Source organism: Myotis myotis, unplaced genomic scaffold (assembly GCF_014108235.1).
Source record: "Myotis myotis isolate mMyoMyo1 unplaced genomic scaffold, mMyoMyo1.p scaffold_m19_p_2, whole genome shotgun sequence".
NCBI classification, from domain to species: Eukaryota; Metazoa; Chordata; class Mammalia; order Chiroptera; family Vespertilionidae; genus Myotis; species Myotis myotis.
The window spans coordinates 35,441,251-35,460,720 of NW_023416324.1; the positions used below are offsets into that span (position 1 = coordinate 35,441,251).

A 19,470-nucleotide genomic window follows, 5' to 3' on the forward strand; every position below is an offset into this window, starting at 1 on the left:
GTAGTAAAGGGAAAGGCTATTTGTAAAAGCTTGGCTTTAAGTTTCTCTTATATTCTGTTCAAGACAGTGCATGTTCCTTATAGGCTAATCCTAGATTTTTCCTAACAAGTTGTTTTCAGGAATGGCTAAAGATGTACAGAAAATAATAAATCTCTTCTTATACAGAATAACTTGTTGATAGATGAAGACTCAGATATTTTAATTTACTACTTTGAGCACTGGTGATGGCCAAATACCTCTGAGTCTTAAAAGCAAAATAATTGATCACTTCCCAAATATATAAAAATTGTAGTGCCTTTATTGTTGGGATGGTTCTTAAAATGGTATATCTAATTAAGGCACAGAATTGTTTCTAAGGTCTTGAATCTGGCTAAAATATTGAAATTATAAGGCATAACTGGCCTCTCTCTACAGTTAGAATCTATTAGGCCTTCCTTTCGCATTTGTATAACAGAATTTAACAGTACTTGGTGCCTTCAAGGGTTACTTCTTCAGTGGCTAAAAAGTACTATTTTAAGCACAATTAAGACTAGGATTGAACCACTCATTGCTCAAATCAAGATGCACTCAGATATTGTAAAATAACAGTAGAGCAGTCCACAAGCAACAGCAAGAGATCAACAGGAAATGGAATTAGACTTTTTAGAGTATAATGATGCATGTTGGTGGTTAAGTAAAACAAGAGCAGTCTGAAATTAAAGCAAAAATTAAGCCATCTCATTTTTCCATCAAGTAAGTTTGGCTGTGACCTTTGAACTCTAAAAAATCATTTTTTTTCCTTCTTGCATTTGAAAAAAACATAAATCAGGTAGTAATAAATGGTTATTTTACCTTCTGGCCAAGGCCTCAGTGGCTACTGACCTTAGTTGCAGATTTAAAAAATCATATCAGATCCACAATTACAGAAATTAACTTAAATATTACTACTTCTCACTCGAACAGAAATTCTGTTTAGTGGCATCAATCAACTTAAGTGAATTACCCATGATTGCAATGAATCACCATAAAGCTGCAGTGGAAATTTAATTTTTTATCTTTTGATTACAAACAGCCCAGGAATTAGAGATTCATGTGTAAACACATTAATCCCATATATTCAGCCTACGAAGTTGCTTTTACTAAATGGAACCTTTTGAGTTGGCCCTTTTTCTCCCCATTCACTTTCATTTGGCTGTGTTTATTATTATTATTATACCATGTGTAAGATGGCATTGGGCCATCTTCGAGCACTTTGGACCACATTTTTTAAGAATAATTTTATTGATATCAGAAGGAAAGGGAAAGGGAGAGAGAAATAGAAATATCAGTGATGAGAGAATCATTGATCGGCTGCCTCCTGCATGCCCCCTACTGGGGATCAAGCCTGCAACCCAGGCATATGCCCTTGAGGGGAATTGAACCTGGGTCCCTTCAGTCCACAGGCCAATGGCTCTATCCACTGAGCAAAACCAGCTGTGGCTGGACCACATTTTAATGAAAACATTTTATTTTTTAAATTAGGGAAGGTCAGATTAAGGAATCATGGTTTTGGCTTAATGTTTCCAAATGCATAGATAACATTCACCCACCGTCCCTTCCCTTCCATAGAACAATGTACTCAAGTTTGAAAAGAGGTCATGAGCAGCTGGGAAAAATTTTTTTTGTTGAAAACCTATCCCTCTGCTGCCCTCTAATGGTATGTTTATGTTCTTTGGTTATTGTGCAACTTTTATCTTGGGATAAACAGTATTATTAAAACTAACGGTATAAGTTAAAGGCACTATCACATTGTCAGTTGATGTGGGCAGTTTTATCTGCATGTTACTTATTTGGGACTTTGTGGTTAGAGCATCAGGGTAGTAGTTTAAGACAGATTATAGAAAGATTTGCAAACTTACGGTTTCCCTCTCAAATCCATTGTAGCAGTTTCAAATGACTGTGTGGATATTGGATATTTAATCTTTACCATTTGTGCCAAATGTGTTGGCATATTTTTAATTTTTATTGTTAACTCATGAACTGATTATTTTAGGAATAATGCAAATCCAACCTTTATCCAGTGATGAGAATAGCAGTATGATGGGAACATTTGCTGAATGAGTAATTACTTTATATTTTTTTAGTATTTCAAAGTCTTTGCATGACATGGTATATTCCTAATTATACATTCTTTGGTTTCCAGATCTTTTTAATTTTTTTGTTTTGTTTTATTCATCTTAGAGAGAGAGGAAAGAGGAAAGAGAAAAACATCAGTTTGTTGTTTCACTTATTTATGCATTTATTGATTGATTCCTGACCGGTGATCAAACCTGCAACCTTGGCGTATTGGAATGATGCTCTAACCAAGTGAGCTACCCAGCCCAGGCCAGTTTCCAAATCTTAACCTAAGACATTCTATGTTAACTGATTGGCAGCCTAAGAAAGAGCTTCCTCTGCCTATTTCTTTCCTCCCCCAATTTTTTGGGGTAAACTATGAGAAAAATCAATGCTGTTCCTCCTTTCTCTGGATGAAGCAGAACTCTTTTTGACAGCACAACCTAACTTTATAACTAGCCAGAATGTCTATTAAGAATATTTAGAAAATCTAAACTTATCACAATCATTAAATGGGAAATTATAGATCTGGTTCATTAATAGTATGTGCTCAGTTTGGGACTCACTTTTGGGAAAACTGTTCACATTGGATTCTTTTAAGCTTATTTTAATCAGCCTAGAAGCAAAAAGCTACTTAGCTAGTGGAAGCTAAACACACTTTCATAAAAGCAAGAAATTGAGTGTTTTTTCCCTTTAAAAATGGGAGGATGTTATATCAAGATTTATACTTTCAGATAATCTGCAAGAATAAAAATTTTAAATTCCTGACTTTTATGTAATTCCCACTATCAAATTCTGACTTGTGAGTGTGAAAAAAAAAAAAGCTATCTTTTGCTTGAATTCTAGTGGAAGAGTTTAACTCCTTTCAAAGGAAATCATTGGAAAGTATAATGTGTATACATTTCAAAGGCTCTCAGTTATCTGGACTGGAGGCACTGTTCTCACTGTGGCCAGATAAATAGCAGTGTTCTGTACGTGAATCATGCTATATTTTAAACCAGGACATCACTTAGATATTAATGTTGTGTGTAAAGATTTTTGTTTTTGGAATTTCTTTTTTGCCTAAATAAATGATAAATTTTATGTAAAGTGTGCCTTGTCTACTTTGATTCTAGACATTTGTTTTAAAATTTAATACTAATGCAAGATTCGGATTCCTTAGTTATCCTCTTGAAAAATTGCTTTCTGAAAAGACCAATGGTTTTGTTACTGGCAGTGTTGATTCTCGACGCTTTAGTAAAGAAAGAATTCAGAGCCAAGAACTCTAACGCAAGAGGAAGTTTATTTAGCATGCAAAGTGACAGTACATTCGAAGAGAAGATTCGAGTGGGCTGCTCAGAGAGCTGTCTTGACCTTTTAGAAAGAAAGTCACAGAGGCAGAAGTGAGCCAGCTGAGCTGCATGGACTTGGGAAACAAGTACAGAGGCAAAAAAAGGGGGCGGGCACTAAGAGAGAGAGGTTCAGGGGGTTAGCCAACGGTAAGCTACTGCTGCCTCTGCTCTCTGTTTCCAAGTCTGGTGGGGACCCTTAGAGCTTAGGAGAAAGAAAGCAAAGATATGTGCCTGCAGGAAGAATGCATGGGCGTGCTCTAGAGAGAGAGAGTACCTACACTGGGTCCTTTATCTTAAGGGTTTTTCCGCTATTTTCCAAAGGCAGGCATTTCAGAGGAGGACCTCAATAAAATATTCATCAGCTTTCCAGGTGTGTCCTTTAATATGCCAATTCATAGCTTTAGGGTCAGGGTGTGGTCTCTACTGATTGGTCGGCATTAGGGTAGGGGTTCATCGGTCATGCATCTGGTCCTGACACCCGCCATGGCCTCACTTCATGTGGTTTTGCTGCTTTTCTCGGCTTAGAGCTGAAACACAACCAAGGCTTAGATGTTATCTCTAGTTTGATCAAAACTCTGTCTCTGTGGTCAACAGACTGGAGATTTGTTCCTAAGATTTTTTAATGCTAATCAGAACCTCATTGTCCTGAGTTCTTAATGCTTAAGGGAGTGGTCATGCAAAGGAGAAAGAGGCAGGTGAGTCAGGGTGCTGGATGAGGCCAGTTTGAATCCACCATCTTCTCCCCATTTCACTTGCCAAGGAATTTTCCTGGCTTCTTACTATCCTACCTCAATTTTACTGCAAAATTTTTCTAGTACTAGAACTCCATTTATTCATTTCATTAAATACCTATGCTAGGTACTGTTTAAGTGTTGGAACTTATATCATCTATAAATCCCTCAGGGGACATATAAATTAGTGGAGAAGAATAAATATTAAGAAATATACCTATTATTTAACACTAGGGATCCAGTGCATGGATTCGTGCACCTCGAAAGGAATTGTGGGCCGCGAGGCTGCTGTGGGCATAGGAGCAGGTCTTGGCCCATCCTCCCCAACCCCACCTAGCCCTCCCTGCCGTGGCCCCCAGTCCCTCTGCCAGCAGCCCTGCTCCCGCTGCGCCGCCACTGCTCCCACAAGCTGACGGCGCCAGCCCCGCTCATACCTGCTGACAGCGCAGAGCAATTGGGGCTAGCGCAGCAACAGCTGCAAGCGGGGCCAGTGCTGTCAGCAGGTGCCCTGATTGCCCCTCAGGAGCAGGAGGAGGTAGAGAAGCCCTGAGGGATGATCGGGCCAGCAGTCACCGCTCACACTCACTGACGGCGCCAAGCTATTGGGACCGGTGTGAGAGCCGGCTGCCAGCCCCAATCGCCCCTCAGAAGCAGGGGGAGGTGGCAAAGGCTTGAGGGGTGATCGGCGCCAGCGGCCGCTGCTTGCACCCACTGACAGTGCCGAGCGATTGGGGTCGGCGCTGGGTGCCGGCAGCAGGTGTGAGTGGGGCCAGTGCTGGCAGCAGCGTGAGCACCCAGCAGGACCACGGCATGCTGGAGCAAAGAATTTTCAGTAACCACCAGAGGCTTGCTCTGATGACAGCAACCAGTGCCCCGCCTTAGCCTGGTGCCCCTGCTCACCTGCTCCACCATCCTGCCACGGCCGATGCCCACCATGTTCCATGCTCTGCCATCTGCTGCCATCACCCACCATGTTCCGCGTGTGCCCCCTGGTGGTCAGCGTATGGTTGTTCAGTTGTTCCGCCATTTCGTCTATTTGCATATTAGGGGTTTATATATATAGACTAGAGGCCCCGTGCAAAAAATTTGTGCACTTGGGGGCGTCCCTCAGCCCAGCCTGTGCCCTCTCACAGTCTTGGACCCCTCAGGGGATGACCATCTCAGCTGGCTGAGGCCTTCTCCCCAGGGAATTGGGCCTAAGCTGGCAATCAGACATCCCTCTGGCAACCCAGGAGCCCTTGGGGGATGTCCACTTGCCAGGGGGGGGCAGACCTAAGCTGCAGTCAGACAACCTTAGCACTGCTGAAGAGGCAGGAGAGGCTCCCACCACCACCGCTGTACTGACAGCCATCAGCCTGGCTTGTGGCTGAGCAGAGCTCCTCCCATGTGAGAGCGCCCTGACCACCAGAGAGCAGCTCCTGCATTGAGCGTCTGCCCCCTGGTGGTCAGTGTGTATCATAGTGACCAGTCATTCCCAGTCTTTCTGCTGTTAGGGTCAGTTTGCATATTACCCTTTTACTATATAGGATAGAGGCCTGGTGCACAGGTGGGGGCCAGCTGGTTTGCCCTGAATGGTGTCCCGGATCAGTGTGGGGGTCCCGCTTGGGTGCCTGGCCAGCCTGGGTGAGGGGCTGAAGGCTGTTTTCAGGCGGGCCAAGCCTGCAACTGAAGCTCCCAGTTTCTCCTTTTTTTCTTTTTTTTCTTTTTTTATTCTGGGATTTATTTACCTTCCGTAATTGAAACTTTGTTGCAGCTCCAGCTCCAAGGCTGGCTGGCTGAAAGCAGGTACCTGGGGTTTTTTTAGCTTCTATAATTGCAACATAGTTGTTTAGAGTGCAGCTCAGAGCCCCACGCAGCAGGTGGTGAATCTTGGCTTCCTTCATCGCCATGGCAACCAAGCCTCCTGTTCGCTTCAGCTGTGTGGCTGCCGGCCACCATCTTGGTTCACAGTTAATTTGCATATTGCCCTGATTAGCCAATGGGAAGCATAGCAGAGGTATGGTTAATTACCATGTTTGTCTATTATTAGATAGGATTGTTTTACAGACCAATCCACAGTGCTTGTTATAGAGGCACAGAGACCACACATAAACCAACCTGGATACCTGTTAGACAGCCCAAGAAGACTTCTTAGAGAACATAATATCCAGGATGACATTCACACAACTATTGCAATAATTAACTGATATAATGTATTTTTTAAGTGCATTTAGTCAGGGAGATTACCAAAAAGCAAAGTATAATATAAGAACCCCAATGGTCTGGAAGAATCCTTAGTGATTTTAGTTTCAGAAACCTCATTTTATAGTTGAAGAAAGTAAGTCTTAGGTAACATGAGTTTGCCCAAGTCACACAGCAAGTCAGTCACAAACTTGATCATAATTCTTACCTCCCAGCTCCCAATCCAATGTTCCCCCCCCCCATTCTCATACACACAATATTGTTGCATAATGGCATGAGATTTCTTAGCTTTAGACAGTATAGTTGACCCTCCACAATAGCAGATTCCACATCCATGGACTCAACCAACTGTAGGTGGAAAATATTCAGGGGGAAAAATTACTCTGTTACTGATGTGTACTATGTATAGTTAGGCCTTTAATGATAATGTCTGTACTGAATATATACAGACTTTTTTTTTTTTGGTCATTATTCCCTAAACAATACAGTATAACAACTATTTCCATAGCATTGGTACAGAAAAGAATGTGCAACAAATGGTCAGAGTAGAGATTAACTATCGTTTGAGGATGGTATTATTGGGAAGTATTCATGTTTAGAGTCTATACAATTGTTAATGAATGGTCACTACTGTGGACGAAAGGGGCCACATGCTGACCTGACAAGCTCAGGAGAGGCCTGCATGGCAGTTTTGCAGACTCGGAGACCTAAAGTAACCACAAAGGATGGTCTGAAATTAAACCTTAACTAAAAGCAGTTGTGGTGGGCAGCTACGTCCTAAGCCGATATCTTCACTGATAAGGTCAACCTTTACTGTAACTGAGCCTATCTGTCTTTTTGCATCTATGATAACATACCCTTGAAATGTCTGGGTAACTTGTGATTTCCCTGTATCTGGAGCTGCTGGGGCACAACCAGGTGTGCTAAGCCCAGGACAGATGCAGCAGATTCTTTCATTTATCATGTTAATTGTTCCTGCACCCACCTAAGTATGTGTCCATCATTTTACTTTTTATCCTATCACAGAGGTTTCCCCCACTTCGCTTAATCCCACCTCCTTAAATGTGTCACTAATGAATTTCATGTATAAATATGGATGTAACCCTGCCATTCTCCGGAGCACTATCTCAATTCCTTGAGGTTCTGCTTCCCGGCATATGTCAACAGTTTGGCTCAAATAAACTCACAAAAATTCTTTACAGATTTCAATGGTTTTTTACGTTAACACTACAAATACTACTATGTCACAACACAAACATGAGATTAGTTTTAGACACACTTGAGCAAAGCAAGGACAATGGGCCAGGTACAGAAACTTACCAGGGCAGAAAGCCCCAGATGCCTAGCAAGGGGCAAAACTGGGAAAACAAGAATCTTACCCCAGGGCAGCCTGTCCTCTCCTAGCATATCATTGTGAGGGGGAATATAAAACAACTGGGGCTAGCAATCTGGATCTGTGCCAATAACCAATATTCTGAAGCAGTCTTGCTGGTATAATTAAGCCCCGTTCTTATCTGTGAAGCTTGTCCAGCCTTGCAGAACCGGTTTCCCGGAATACTCCCATTTTACAGAGGCCATAAACCATGAACCAGACTCTACTCCCAGAGGGGGTTGGCAGCACTGGCACCAGCCAGGCCGGGCCTTTGGGTGTAATCTCACTTCCCCCATCCCAACCCAGTGGGGGAGGGGGGCTGCAAAGCCTGCGAGAAGTCCAGAAGCCTGGTCAATATTTGGGGGACAAAGAAACTAAGGGGATAAAAGAAAAGCTTCCTCCATATTCATCACTCGGGCTTTGGAGAATGATTCTTCCTGAGTCACCGCACTAGTGCATCTGCAAGTAAAGAGTTTTTCCTGAATATTCTGAATACTCGTTGTGTGTTTTCTGGTAAATTCTGCAACAATTGGTCTTGTGGTTTGGATTTCTGATCTTTCATATCCCTAGTCAGATGGTTTAGACACCCCTGACCTTTTCCTCCCTAAAGATAACATCTAGGCATCAGTTGTATTTCAACTCTAGGCCCAGAAAAGCAGCAAAACCAGACAAGTGATGCTGTGGCTGCCTCAGGATCAGCTACATTGACTAATGGGAACCCCTGCCCTGGCACTGACCAATCAGTGGAGACCATGACCCTGAAAGAACACACCTGGAAAGCTGATGAATATTTTAGTGAGACCCACCTCAAGTCCTCACCTAAGATTTTCACCTACAAGAAAGAAATAAATATGCTCAAGACAAAGGACCCAGTGCATGCTCTCCCTCCAGGGAGCACACCTATGCCATTCACTTTCCACCTCTCCCCCACAGGCAGGTATCCCCTAACCTCTAAGGGACCCCATGAGACTTGCAACCAGGGGAGCAATGGGCAGTGGTAGCTCATCCTCCGCTAACTCCTGAACCTGTCTCCAAGGGCCCCTTTTCTCTGACTTTTCAGTGAGCCAAAGCAGCCCAGCCTAGGCTCTCCTGTTGCTTCTCCAATGCCCTTCCTTCTTTCACTGTCCTAAATATATTTTTGCTGCCATCATGGACCCAATACCCTTTGGCTCAGTGCTGTGTAGCTCTTACCTTTGGATATCCCCATCTCCCATCCTCTTTTCCTTAAATAAATTTAATTTTTCATTATTCAACATCTGAGATGACTATTTACCCTGCCTGCACACTACCACCAACTTTAAACTTTCAATTAGATGTATTTTAGCAATAGGGTTTTTAATAGTTTATTGCCTGTGCAATAAATAATTCATTCAATAGTAACATGGTATTACTCTGGATCCTACATACCTATGAAGACAACAAATAATTTTGGCATATATATATATATATATATATATATATATATATATATACACACATATATATATGACAAAGATGCTAATTGACCATACCTTTGCTATGCCCTAAGCCACGCCCACCAGCCAATCAGAGCGACTATATACAAATTAACCCAACCAAGATGGCGGCTGGCAGCCACAGAGCTGGAGCAAGCAGGAGGCTTGGTTGCCCTGGCGATGGAGGAAGCCAAGCTTCCCGCAGGCCCTGAGCCGGCTGCGGCCTCCACTCATGGCAACAAAGTTTCAATTATAGAAGACAAATAAATCCCAGATACCTGCTTCTAGCCAGCCTCCACTGGGAGCTTGGGTGGCTGGGGGTTTTGGCCAGCCTGCAAACAGCCATCAGCCACTCACCCAGGCTGGCCACACCCTCATGGGGTGAGGGTCCCTGCTGGGGGGCTTAGCCATCCTGAAAACGGCCCTTAGCCCCTCACCCAGACTGGCCAGGCACCCCAGCGGGGATCCCCATGCTGAAGGGGCTTTGGCCAGCCTGTAAACAGCCATCAGCCTCTTACCCAGGCTGGCCAGGCACCTCAGGGGGGACCCCCATTCTGAAGGGGCTATGGCCAACCTGCAAGCAGCCATCAGCCCCTCCACCCAGTCTGGCCAGGCACTCCTATATAATAAAAGGGTAATATGCAAATTGACCCTAACAGCAAAACGACTGGGAATGACTGGTCACTATGACACACACTGACCACCACGGGGCAGATGCTCAATGCAGGAGCTGCCCCCTGGTGGTCAGTGCGCTCTCACAGGGGGAGCTCTGCTCAGCCACAAGCCAGGCTGATGGCTGCCAGTACAGCGGTGGTGGTGGAAGCCTCTCCCCCCTCCTCAGCAGTGCAAAGGATGTCCAACTGCAGCTTAGGCCTACTCCCTGCTAGCAAGTGGACATCCCCTGAGGGCTCCCAGGCTGCCAGAGGGATATCTGACTGCCAGCTTAGGCCCAATCTCCCAGGGAGCAGGCCTCAGCCAGCAGTTGGTTATCCCCCGAGGGGTTTCAGACTTGGAGAAGGCACAGGCCGTGCTGAGGGACTCCCCCAAGTGCACAAATTTTTGTGCACCTGGCCTCTAGAGTATATATATATATATATATATATGTATATATATATATATATTAATATATATATATTAATATACATATATATTTTTAAATTGATTTCAGAGAGAGGAAGGGAAAGGGAGAGAGAGATAGAAACACAATGATGAGAGAATCATTGCTTGGCTGCCTTCTGCACACCCCATATTGGGGATTGAGTAACCTGGGCATATGTCCTGACTGAGACTTGAACCAAGACCTCCTGGTTCATAGGTTGAAGCACAACCACTGAGCCACTCCGGCTGAATGACCTTTGGCTAATATTTAAACCAACAACTTTTTGAGCTATGTTGTTTATAGCCAACACTTCAAAAATTAAAAGCCTTCTTCCATTCTTTCCCCTACCTCACCCTTTTTTACTGTTTTTATTAGGTAGATAGACCCTTGGCTAATTTTTTCTTTCCTTCTGATTACCCTGCTATCTCCAATTCCTCATTCTTTTTTAAAAAATATATTTTATTGATTTTTTTTTTACAGAGAGGAAGGAAGGGATAGTTAGAAACATCAATGAGAGAGAAACATCCACAAGCTGCCTCCTGCACACCCCCACACTGGGGATGTGTCTGCAACCAAGGTACATGCCCCTGACCAGAATCAAACCTGGGGCCTTTCAGTCCGTAGGTCCACGCTCTATCTACTGAGCCAAACCGGTCAGAGCCAATTCCTCATTCTTAATCTGCATCATAACAGTCTATGAAATGGTCTGACTAGCTGCATAAATCCTAAAATTGAGGGGAAAGAGATGAAAGACAGGAATCATGAACACTCACATTAGTCATTTTTGTATCATATAATTTGATTCTAATGCAGTCTCAAAAGTCAGCCTTTACACAAGCTCCAACCTATGAAAAGAGTAAGTCATACCCTAACTCAGTGGTTCTCAACCTGTGGGTCGCGACCCCTTTGGCAGCTGATTGATTTTTCTCTCTGATCGATGTTTCCAACTCTCTATCCTTCCCCCTTCCTCTCTGTAAAAAAATCAATAAAATATATTTTTTTAAAAAGAGTAAAGCATAGAACGGGGGTACCCACACTGAGCTCTTGATTTCCAGAAATCAGCCGTTGGAGCACATTTAGGGAAATGGCACCAGTGACTAGATGATGCAGATGAATGGCTTCCTCCCATGCATTGAATAGGACAGCTGTTTAAAATTATCTTGCAATGACTCAGTCAAGGACCATCTCTAATGATGTCTTTTAGAATGGAATGTGAATATAAGAGCTAAGAACAAAAATACTTTAGCTTTCCTCTCATTTTACACTAATACACATAAAAGGACCCATTTTCACAGAGATCAAATTGACAATTTCCAGATGGGAAGGGATTTGGGAAAATGGGTGAAAAAGGTGAAGGGATTAAGAAGTACGAATTGCCAGTTACAAAAGTAGTCATGGGGATCTAAGTATCTATATATCTAGATATCTAGACATAGATCTAGATCTAGATCTAGATATATAGAAGGCTAATACGCAAAGTGTCCCCTTGTGAGTTCGACTGGGAGATCGGGAGTTCGATCGGGAGACTGGGAGTTCGATCACTCGCTATGACGTGCACTGACCACCAGGGAGCGGTGCAGAACATGGCGGGTGACCAGTGGTGGCAGCATGGCTCTGAGGGAACAAGGAAAGGAGGCAGGGAGACGGGGAGGCGGGGAATCTGATCGGCCCTGATCACTGGCCAGGCCTACAGACCCTACCTGTGCATGAATTTCGTGCACTAGGCCTCTAGTAATTATAATAACAATGTATGATGTGGGATGGGATACTAAACTTATGGGGGTGATCACTTGGTAAGTTATATAAATGTGTAATAATAGTTGTATACCTAAAGTTAATACAATATTATATGTCAACTGTAATTACAAAAATTTTTTAAATTTTTAAAGAAGGAACCATTTCAGCCCAGCAGGCATGGCTCAATGGTTGAGCATTGATCTAAGAACCAGAAGGTCATGGTTCGATTCCAGGTCAGGGTATTTGTCTGGGTTACAGGCTGGATCCCTTGTGTGGGGTGTGTAGGAGGTAGCCCATTGATGTTTCTTTCCCGTCATTGATGTTTCCATCTATCCTCCTTTCCTCTTTGAAATAAATAAAAAAATATTTTTTAAAAAGGAACCATTTCAATTACATATTTAGGATGTGATTGTCCTATTCAAATATGGAGATTGAGTTACTAAACACTTTTTAAAAAATATATTTCTTGATTGGTTTCAGAGAGGAAGGGAGGAGAAAGAGATAGAAAGATCAATGATGAGAGAGAATCATTGATCAGCTGCCTCCTGCATGCCCCCTACTGGGGATTGAGCCTGCAACCCAGGCATGTGCCCTTGGTCGGAATCGAACCTGGGACCCTTCAGTCCGCAGGCTGATGCTTTATCCACTAAGCCAAGCTGGCTAGGGCACCAAACGCATTTACTACCTAATTCTTGATCTTATCAATTCAAAACTGCAAGTATGAATAATGAACCAAGTATTGTGTTCAATCTAACCCTCCGACACCTTATGAGGGAAGATTATTATCTCCTATTATACAGATAAGGGGAAGCCTAATGTCAAATGACTTGCATCAATTCACACAGCTAGAAAATAGAGGAACTTGTAGATTAAACCTAGACAGTTTAACACCAGAATTCCTACTCTTTGTAGAATATTTGCTGCTTTGTACAATTTCAGTAGTGATGTATCTGTATGTGAAGACAAAAGTATAATCAAAAGCCCTCTAAAACTGGTTCATGAAATAAATCACATTATTGTTTGTGGATTTAAAGAGTCTTCCCCTTTCAAGACTTATGGGAACATAGCTGTAGTTTAGGAGTTGTTAAAGAACAAAATTCAACTGAGTAAATTTGAAAGTCTAAGTAATTTGTGAATGGGGCAGTGTTTCATCTAGCAATTAGCAATTTGAAGGGCACTCCAAGGGAGTTGTATAAAATGTAAAGTTCTTATCAGGAGAAGAATGATACAAGGAAGCTATTAACAAAAGATAAGAAAGGATTATATTTAGACCAGGATGTCTTCTTTTGAGTTTTTATCATGCAGATGATCTCTTCTTTGTATTGGTGGTGGGCCCACGTGACCGATACCTCTGCTGGTAACCAGAAAATTCCAGACTGGTTGATTAAGAAACAGCAATTAGATCTGGTATTAAACCTACACTTAGTATCGAGAGTTTTAGCACAAGTGCACATGGGCCTCTGGTTTTGTCTTTAATGGGGTCAATCAATTAGCACTATGAGCCAAGAACTATTGCAAGGGGTCTGTCATTTCAAGTACCCACTAATTATTAAATAGATTCCAATGGTTGACTAGGAGTTCCAATGTAGCCAGAAAGTATATCAAGGCATTTAAAATGATCACTGTAGCTCCTATGCTGAGAATAGATATTAATGGAGAAAGGGCAGAAGCAGGGAAACCAGATGGAAGAATACTGTGAAAATCCAAGTGGGTAATGATGGGGGCTTGGACCAGGATAGCCATGGTGGAAGAGGTAAGGCATACACAGTCTCTGAATACATTTGTAAGATAGAGCCAACATGCCCTGCCTGGGTAGCTCAGTCTTGGTAGAGTGTTGCCCCCAATACGCCAAGTTTGCAGGTTTGATCCCTGATCAGGGCACATACAAGAAGCAACCAACAAATGCATAAATAAGTGGAACAACAAAATGATATATATTTTTTCTCTCTTGCCCTTCTTCTCTCTCTCTAAAACCAATCAATAAATTTAAAAAAATGATGATAGAGCCAACAAGATTTCCTAAAAGATAGGATATGGGATATAAGAATAATAGAGGAGTTAAAAATGATTTCCAAGTTTTTGTTATAAGCAACTGAAATGAAGAAGTTGCCATATACTGAATTGGGAAAGACTGGTAGGAAAAGCAGGTTGAGGGGAGACTATCAGGAATCTACTTTTGGATTCATTAAGACCATTTAGATAACCAGGTGGGCATGTTGAGTAGACAGCTGTATATATGAGTCTAAAGTTTAAAAGTGAGTTATCAGCTACACATATAAAATAGGGATATGCAAGCACATAGATTGCTTTTAAAATTATGCAACTAGATACAAGCACCACAAGTAGAAGAGAATGGATAGAGAAGAGATATACAAGTACCGAATCCTGGTTACTCAAAGATTTAGAAGTCCAGGTGATGAGGCAGCAAGAGGATGAGAAGGAGCAGCTGATGAGGTAGGAGAAGAGAAAGAAAGAACAAAGAGGAAGGGATAAGGAGTAGGAGGTGAAGAGGTGTCCTGGACGCTAAATGAAGAAAAAATTTTAAGGAAGAAGTGATTAGGTCAAATGCTGCTAAGCAGTCAAATAAGATGAAGAATGAGACCTGACCAGTGAATTTAGCAACTTGGAAGCTGTTGACAAGAATGGTTTAGTGCAGTGGTTCTCAACCTGTGGGTCGCGACCCCTTTGACGGTCGAACGACCCTTTCACAGGGGTCGCCTAAGACCATCCTGCATATCAGATATTTACATTACGATTCATAACAGTAGCAACATTACAGTTATGAAGTAGCAACGAAAATAATTTTATGGTTGGGTCACAACATGAGGAACTGTATTTAAAAGGCCAGAAGGTTGAGAACCCACTGGTTTAGTGGAATGGCAGGGGTGAAAGAAATTGGTAGGAGGAAAATTGGAGACAGCAAGTAGAGGCCATACTTTGGAGAAGATTTGCTACAACAGGTGGAAGAGACATGGGGGCAGGACCTGAATAGAGAAATTAGATTTAAAAAAATCTTTTGTTCTTTAATTATGGAAAAAATATCAGCTTGTTTATATGCTTGTAGCAATAATCCAAAAAGAGGGAAAAGATGATAATACAGGGGGAAAAGGACGTTGCTGGGTGATATCTTTAAATAAACAGGAGGAGGTGTGGTTAGTGCACAAGTCCAGGGGTTGGTTTTAGAAAAGAGTATAAATTCTTCATAATAATGGGAGAGGATGCAAGACAAAGAGCCTATACTGGTGGGTAATGTGATAGCGGGAGGTTGGGGTGTTCTTTTTTTTGGCTTTCTTCCTCTCTCTCTCTCTCTCTCTCTCAAAAATTTGCATGTCTTCTTCCAATTTTTATACATGTTCCGCCAAAGCAAACACAATAGCTTCTTCTTTCACTTAAAAAAAAGCCAATATATATGTGCTGTCAAAGCAAGCACAATAGCTTTTCTTTTTTTCAGTGAAAGAAGCTGAGAGTTTGGTGGCAGAGAGAGGAGATATTGGAAGTTTGAAGACAGAGGAGAAGTTATTAAATAGTCGGTTTTTTAAAAAAAGAATATTGCCCTAGCTGGTTTGGCTCAGTGCATAGAGTGTCGGACTGCGGACCGAAGGGTCCCAGGTTCGATTCTGGTCAAGGGCACATGCCCGGGTTGTGGTCTCGATCCCCAGTTGGGGGTGTGCAGGAGGCAGCCAATCAATGATTCTCTCTCATCATTGATGTTTCTATCTCTCCCTCTCCCTTCCTCTCTGAAATCAATACATTAAAAAAAAAAAAAGAATATAGATTTGGACTGGAATTAGAAAACTCGATTTTGACTTCTAGATTTTTCACTCATCAGGTGGGTAACATTTAATCTGTCTGAACCTCTCAGGTGTTCAGTTTCTCTACAGGTAAAATGGCGATACCTACTGCTCAGAATTTTTTTGTTTTGTTTGAAGATTAAATAAAAGAATAAGTGTGGGGGGAAACCAAGATGGCGGCATAGGTAAACACCGGAGTTAGCTGCCTCGAACAACCACTTCAAAAATACAACTAAAAGACTGAACAGACATCACCCAGATCCACAGGAAGACTGGCTGAGGGGAAATTCTTCAACTAGAAGGAAAGAGAACAGCACGGCTGTCGTTTTCAATTGGGAGGGAGTCTCAGATTCTGAGCTCCAGTTCTGGGTGAGTCTCTAGGGACCCAGACTCAAACGGGAGAAGTGGGACTCTCTGGCTTCGGTCGGAACGCGAGGGCAGCTTTCTCTCCGAGGTTTGCAGCAGTTGCTGGGACTCTGAGAGGCAGAGCCTCTGGGGACGGGACTGAGAGCAGCCATAACTGCTCCCTCCATCCGCTCTGTTGATCCCTTGTGACCTGCCCCGCCCAAGCCCTGCCCAGAGCCATTTGCCAGACAGCCTCAGGCAAAGGCTAGATTAGCACCTCCCTAGAGGACAGAAGTTTTCCCACTGCAGACACAGCTGATTCTCACAGCCAGTTGGCCTGGAGGTCAAATCCCCCCAGTATTAACTACAACAATCAAGGCTTAACTACAACAAGACTGCGCACAAAGACCACTAGGGGGTGCACCAAGAAAGCATAAAAAATGCGGAGACAAAGAAACAGGACAAAACTGTCAATGGAGGATATTGAGTTCAGAACCACACTTTTAAGGTCTCTCAAGAACTGTCTAGAAGCCGCCGATAAAGTTATTGAGATCTACAAGAAATCTAATGAGACCCTCAATGTTATGATAAAGAACCAACTAGAAATTAAGCATACACGGACTGAAATAAAAAATAGTACACAGACTCCCAACAGCAGACCAGAGGAGCCCAAGAATCAAGTCAAAGGCTTGAAATGCGAAGAAGCAAAAAACACCCAACCAGAAAAGCAAAATGAAAAAAGAATCCGAAAATACGAAGATAGTGTAAGGAAACTCTGGGACAGCTTCAAGCGTACCAACATCAGAATTATAGGGGTGCCAGAAGATGAGAGAGAGCAAGATATTGAAAACCTATTTGAAGAAACAATGACAGAAAACTTCCCCTACCTGGTGAAAGAAATAGACTTCCAAGTCCAGGAAGCGCAGAGAACCCCAAACAAAAGGAATCCAAAGAGGACCACACCAAGACACATCATAATTAAAATGCCAAGAGCAAAAGACAAAGAGAGAATCTTAAAAGCAGCAAGAGAAAGAAACTCAGTTACCTACAAGGGAATACCCATACGACTGTCAGCTGATTTCTCAACAGAAACTTTGCAGGCCAGAAGGGAGTGGCAAGAAATATTCAAAGTGATGAATACCAAGAACCTACAACCAAGATTACTTTATCCAGCAAAGCTATCATTCAGAAGTGAAGGCCAGATAAAGAGCTTCACAGATAAGGAAAAGCTAAAGGAGTTCATCACCACCAGACCAGTATTATATGAAATGCTGAAAGGTATCCTTTAAGAAGAGGAAGAAGAAGAAAAAGGTAAAGAAACAAATTATGAACAACAAATATGCATCTATCGACAAGTGAATCTAAGAATCAAGTGAATAAATAATCTGATGAACAGAATGAACTGTTGATTATAATAGAATCAGGGACATAGAAAGGGAATGGACTGACTATTCTTGGGGGGGGGAAAGGGGTGTGGGAAATGTGGGAAGAGACTGGACAAAAATCGTGCACCTATGGATGAGGACAGTGGGTGGGGAGTGAGGGCGGAGGGTGGGGTGGGAACTGGAAGGAGGGGAGTTATGGGGGGGAAAAAAGAGGAACAAATGTAATAATCTGAACAATAAAGATTTAATTAAAAAAAATAAAGTGGAAGGATGGAATAAAAAAAATGAAAAAAAAGAATCAAGTGAATAAATAATCTGATGAACAGAAAAGAAAAAAAAAGAATAAGTGTGAAGAAAGGCATTTGGCAAAGTTATTAGTACTTGAAAGATAATTTTAACATTTGAATCCACTCATCAAGGACTTGCTTTTTGTAAGCATTGTCATGTATTTTACACACATTCTTATTTAATCCTCACATTGACCCCCGGAGGCACTCTGACCCTGTTTTACTGTTGGGAAGTTGAGCTTCTGAGGTATTAAGAATCTTTTCCCAGGTTCAGAGTTAGGAGAAGGTGGAGCGGCATTCCAATCAAGAATTTAAATCCAGGGCGCAGACTCTTTAAGAACTACCCCCCTCCAAGACATGTTTTCTTTTTTATTCCCTAAAGTGTAATTTACTGCCGTCTTGGAGTAGGTTATAAGGGTCTTCTTGGTACATGTTAGGGAACAAGAAAGCTGAATAGTTCATTTAAAATTTTAGTTCATTTAATATTTTCAAGGGCACATGCCTACTAAATAGTTCATTTAATATTTTCATTGATGTCAGAGAGGAAGAGAGAGATAAACCTCAATGATGAGAGAGAATCTTGGATCCGCCGCCTCCTGCACGCCCCGCCCTGGGGATGGAGCCCACAGCCCAGGCACGTGCCCTTGACCACAACAGAACCACCACCTCCTGGTTCATGGGTCCAGCTCAGCCGCTGACCACGCCCGCCGGCCGGGGTAGTTCATTTTGGAAAACTTAGGACGTCGGAAGTGGTTTAACATTCGATCCCTCCAATGTCAGCAGTTCGAACAGAGAGGACTGCTAGAAGAGAGGTGCTGTCGCCAGATTTTTAGGAGAAAGGTCTTTAAAAAACATATTTTCAAGTGTTAAATAGAATTACATATTCCATTTCCCAACTCCATCAGGGGTCCGCGGCTCGCACGCCTCTGCGGGAATACAGCCAGTGGCATCAGTCCCGAGGGGTGGGGAGGGTTGGTCTCCCGGGGCTGAGTAGGGCGCGGGGGTTTGGGGGCGGCCGTGAAGTAGGTCTCCCGGGGCTGAGTAGGGAGCGGCGGTTTGGGGGCGGCCGTGAAGTAGGTCTCCGGGGCGAAGGGGTGGCGGGGGGAGGGGGGTTTCGGCACGGCTGGGCCCTGACCGGGTGGAGCAGTGGTCGGGGGACGGGGTGGGGAGGGCCTCGCCGGGAGGGGGGCGGGCCTGCGGCGGGCGCGGGGGAGGCAGTGCGGCCGCGTGCGCGTGCGCGTCGCTGCGCCGGGCGTTTCAAAAGCTTTGCTGCCGGGGCCGCGGCGAGATCGCTGCGCGCGACGCTGTTCTGCAGCCTCCGGAGCGGTCGGCTCCGGCTCTTGCGGGATTCGGGCCCCAGCTCGACACCCGCTCTCTCTTCACGCCCCGCCGGCGGGGGTTGCCATGGTCCACTTCTTGCACCCGGACCTCTCGCCCCGGACCATCGCCCTCCCGGACGCGCAGAGGGATGCCCCGGGCCACTACGTGGTGCAGGTGAGCGCGCACAGGGACCTCGGCGGGACCGGCGCTGGTGCGGGGAGAGCGCGGCGAGTCGTCGGGGGCCGTGCTCAGGCACTGGGTGGTTCGTTGGGCCGACGGGGCGGTAAAGGCCGAAGGGGCCGAGCGCCTGCCGGACGCCTGCCGTCGCTGGGGACGCGCAGGGGTGAGGGGTGGTCGATCCGCC

At 43.8% G+C, this 19,470-nt stretch overlaps 1 protein-coding gene across 1 annotated transcript in view; it reads left to right on the top strand.

The window, feature by feature from the left end:
* The first annotated feature begins 19,064 nt into the window (after nt 1-19,064).
* ZYG11A (zyg-11 family member A, cell cycle regulator) overlaps nt 19,065-19,470 on the top strand; it is a 36,678-nt gene continuing 36,272 nt past the window's right edge. The window contains 1 exon segment of the mRNA XM_036347377.1: nt 19,065-19,280. Coding sequence (XP_036203270.1) covers nt 19,191-19,280 — 90 coding nt within the window. The 5' untranslated portion in view covers nt 19,065-19,190.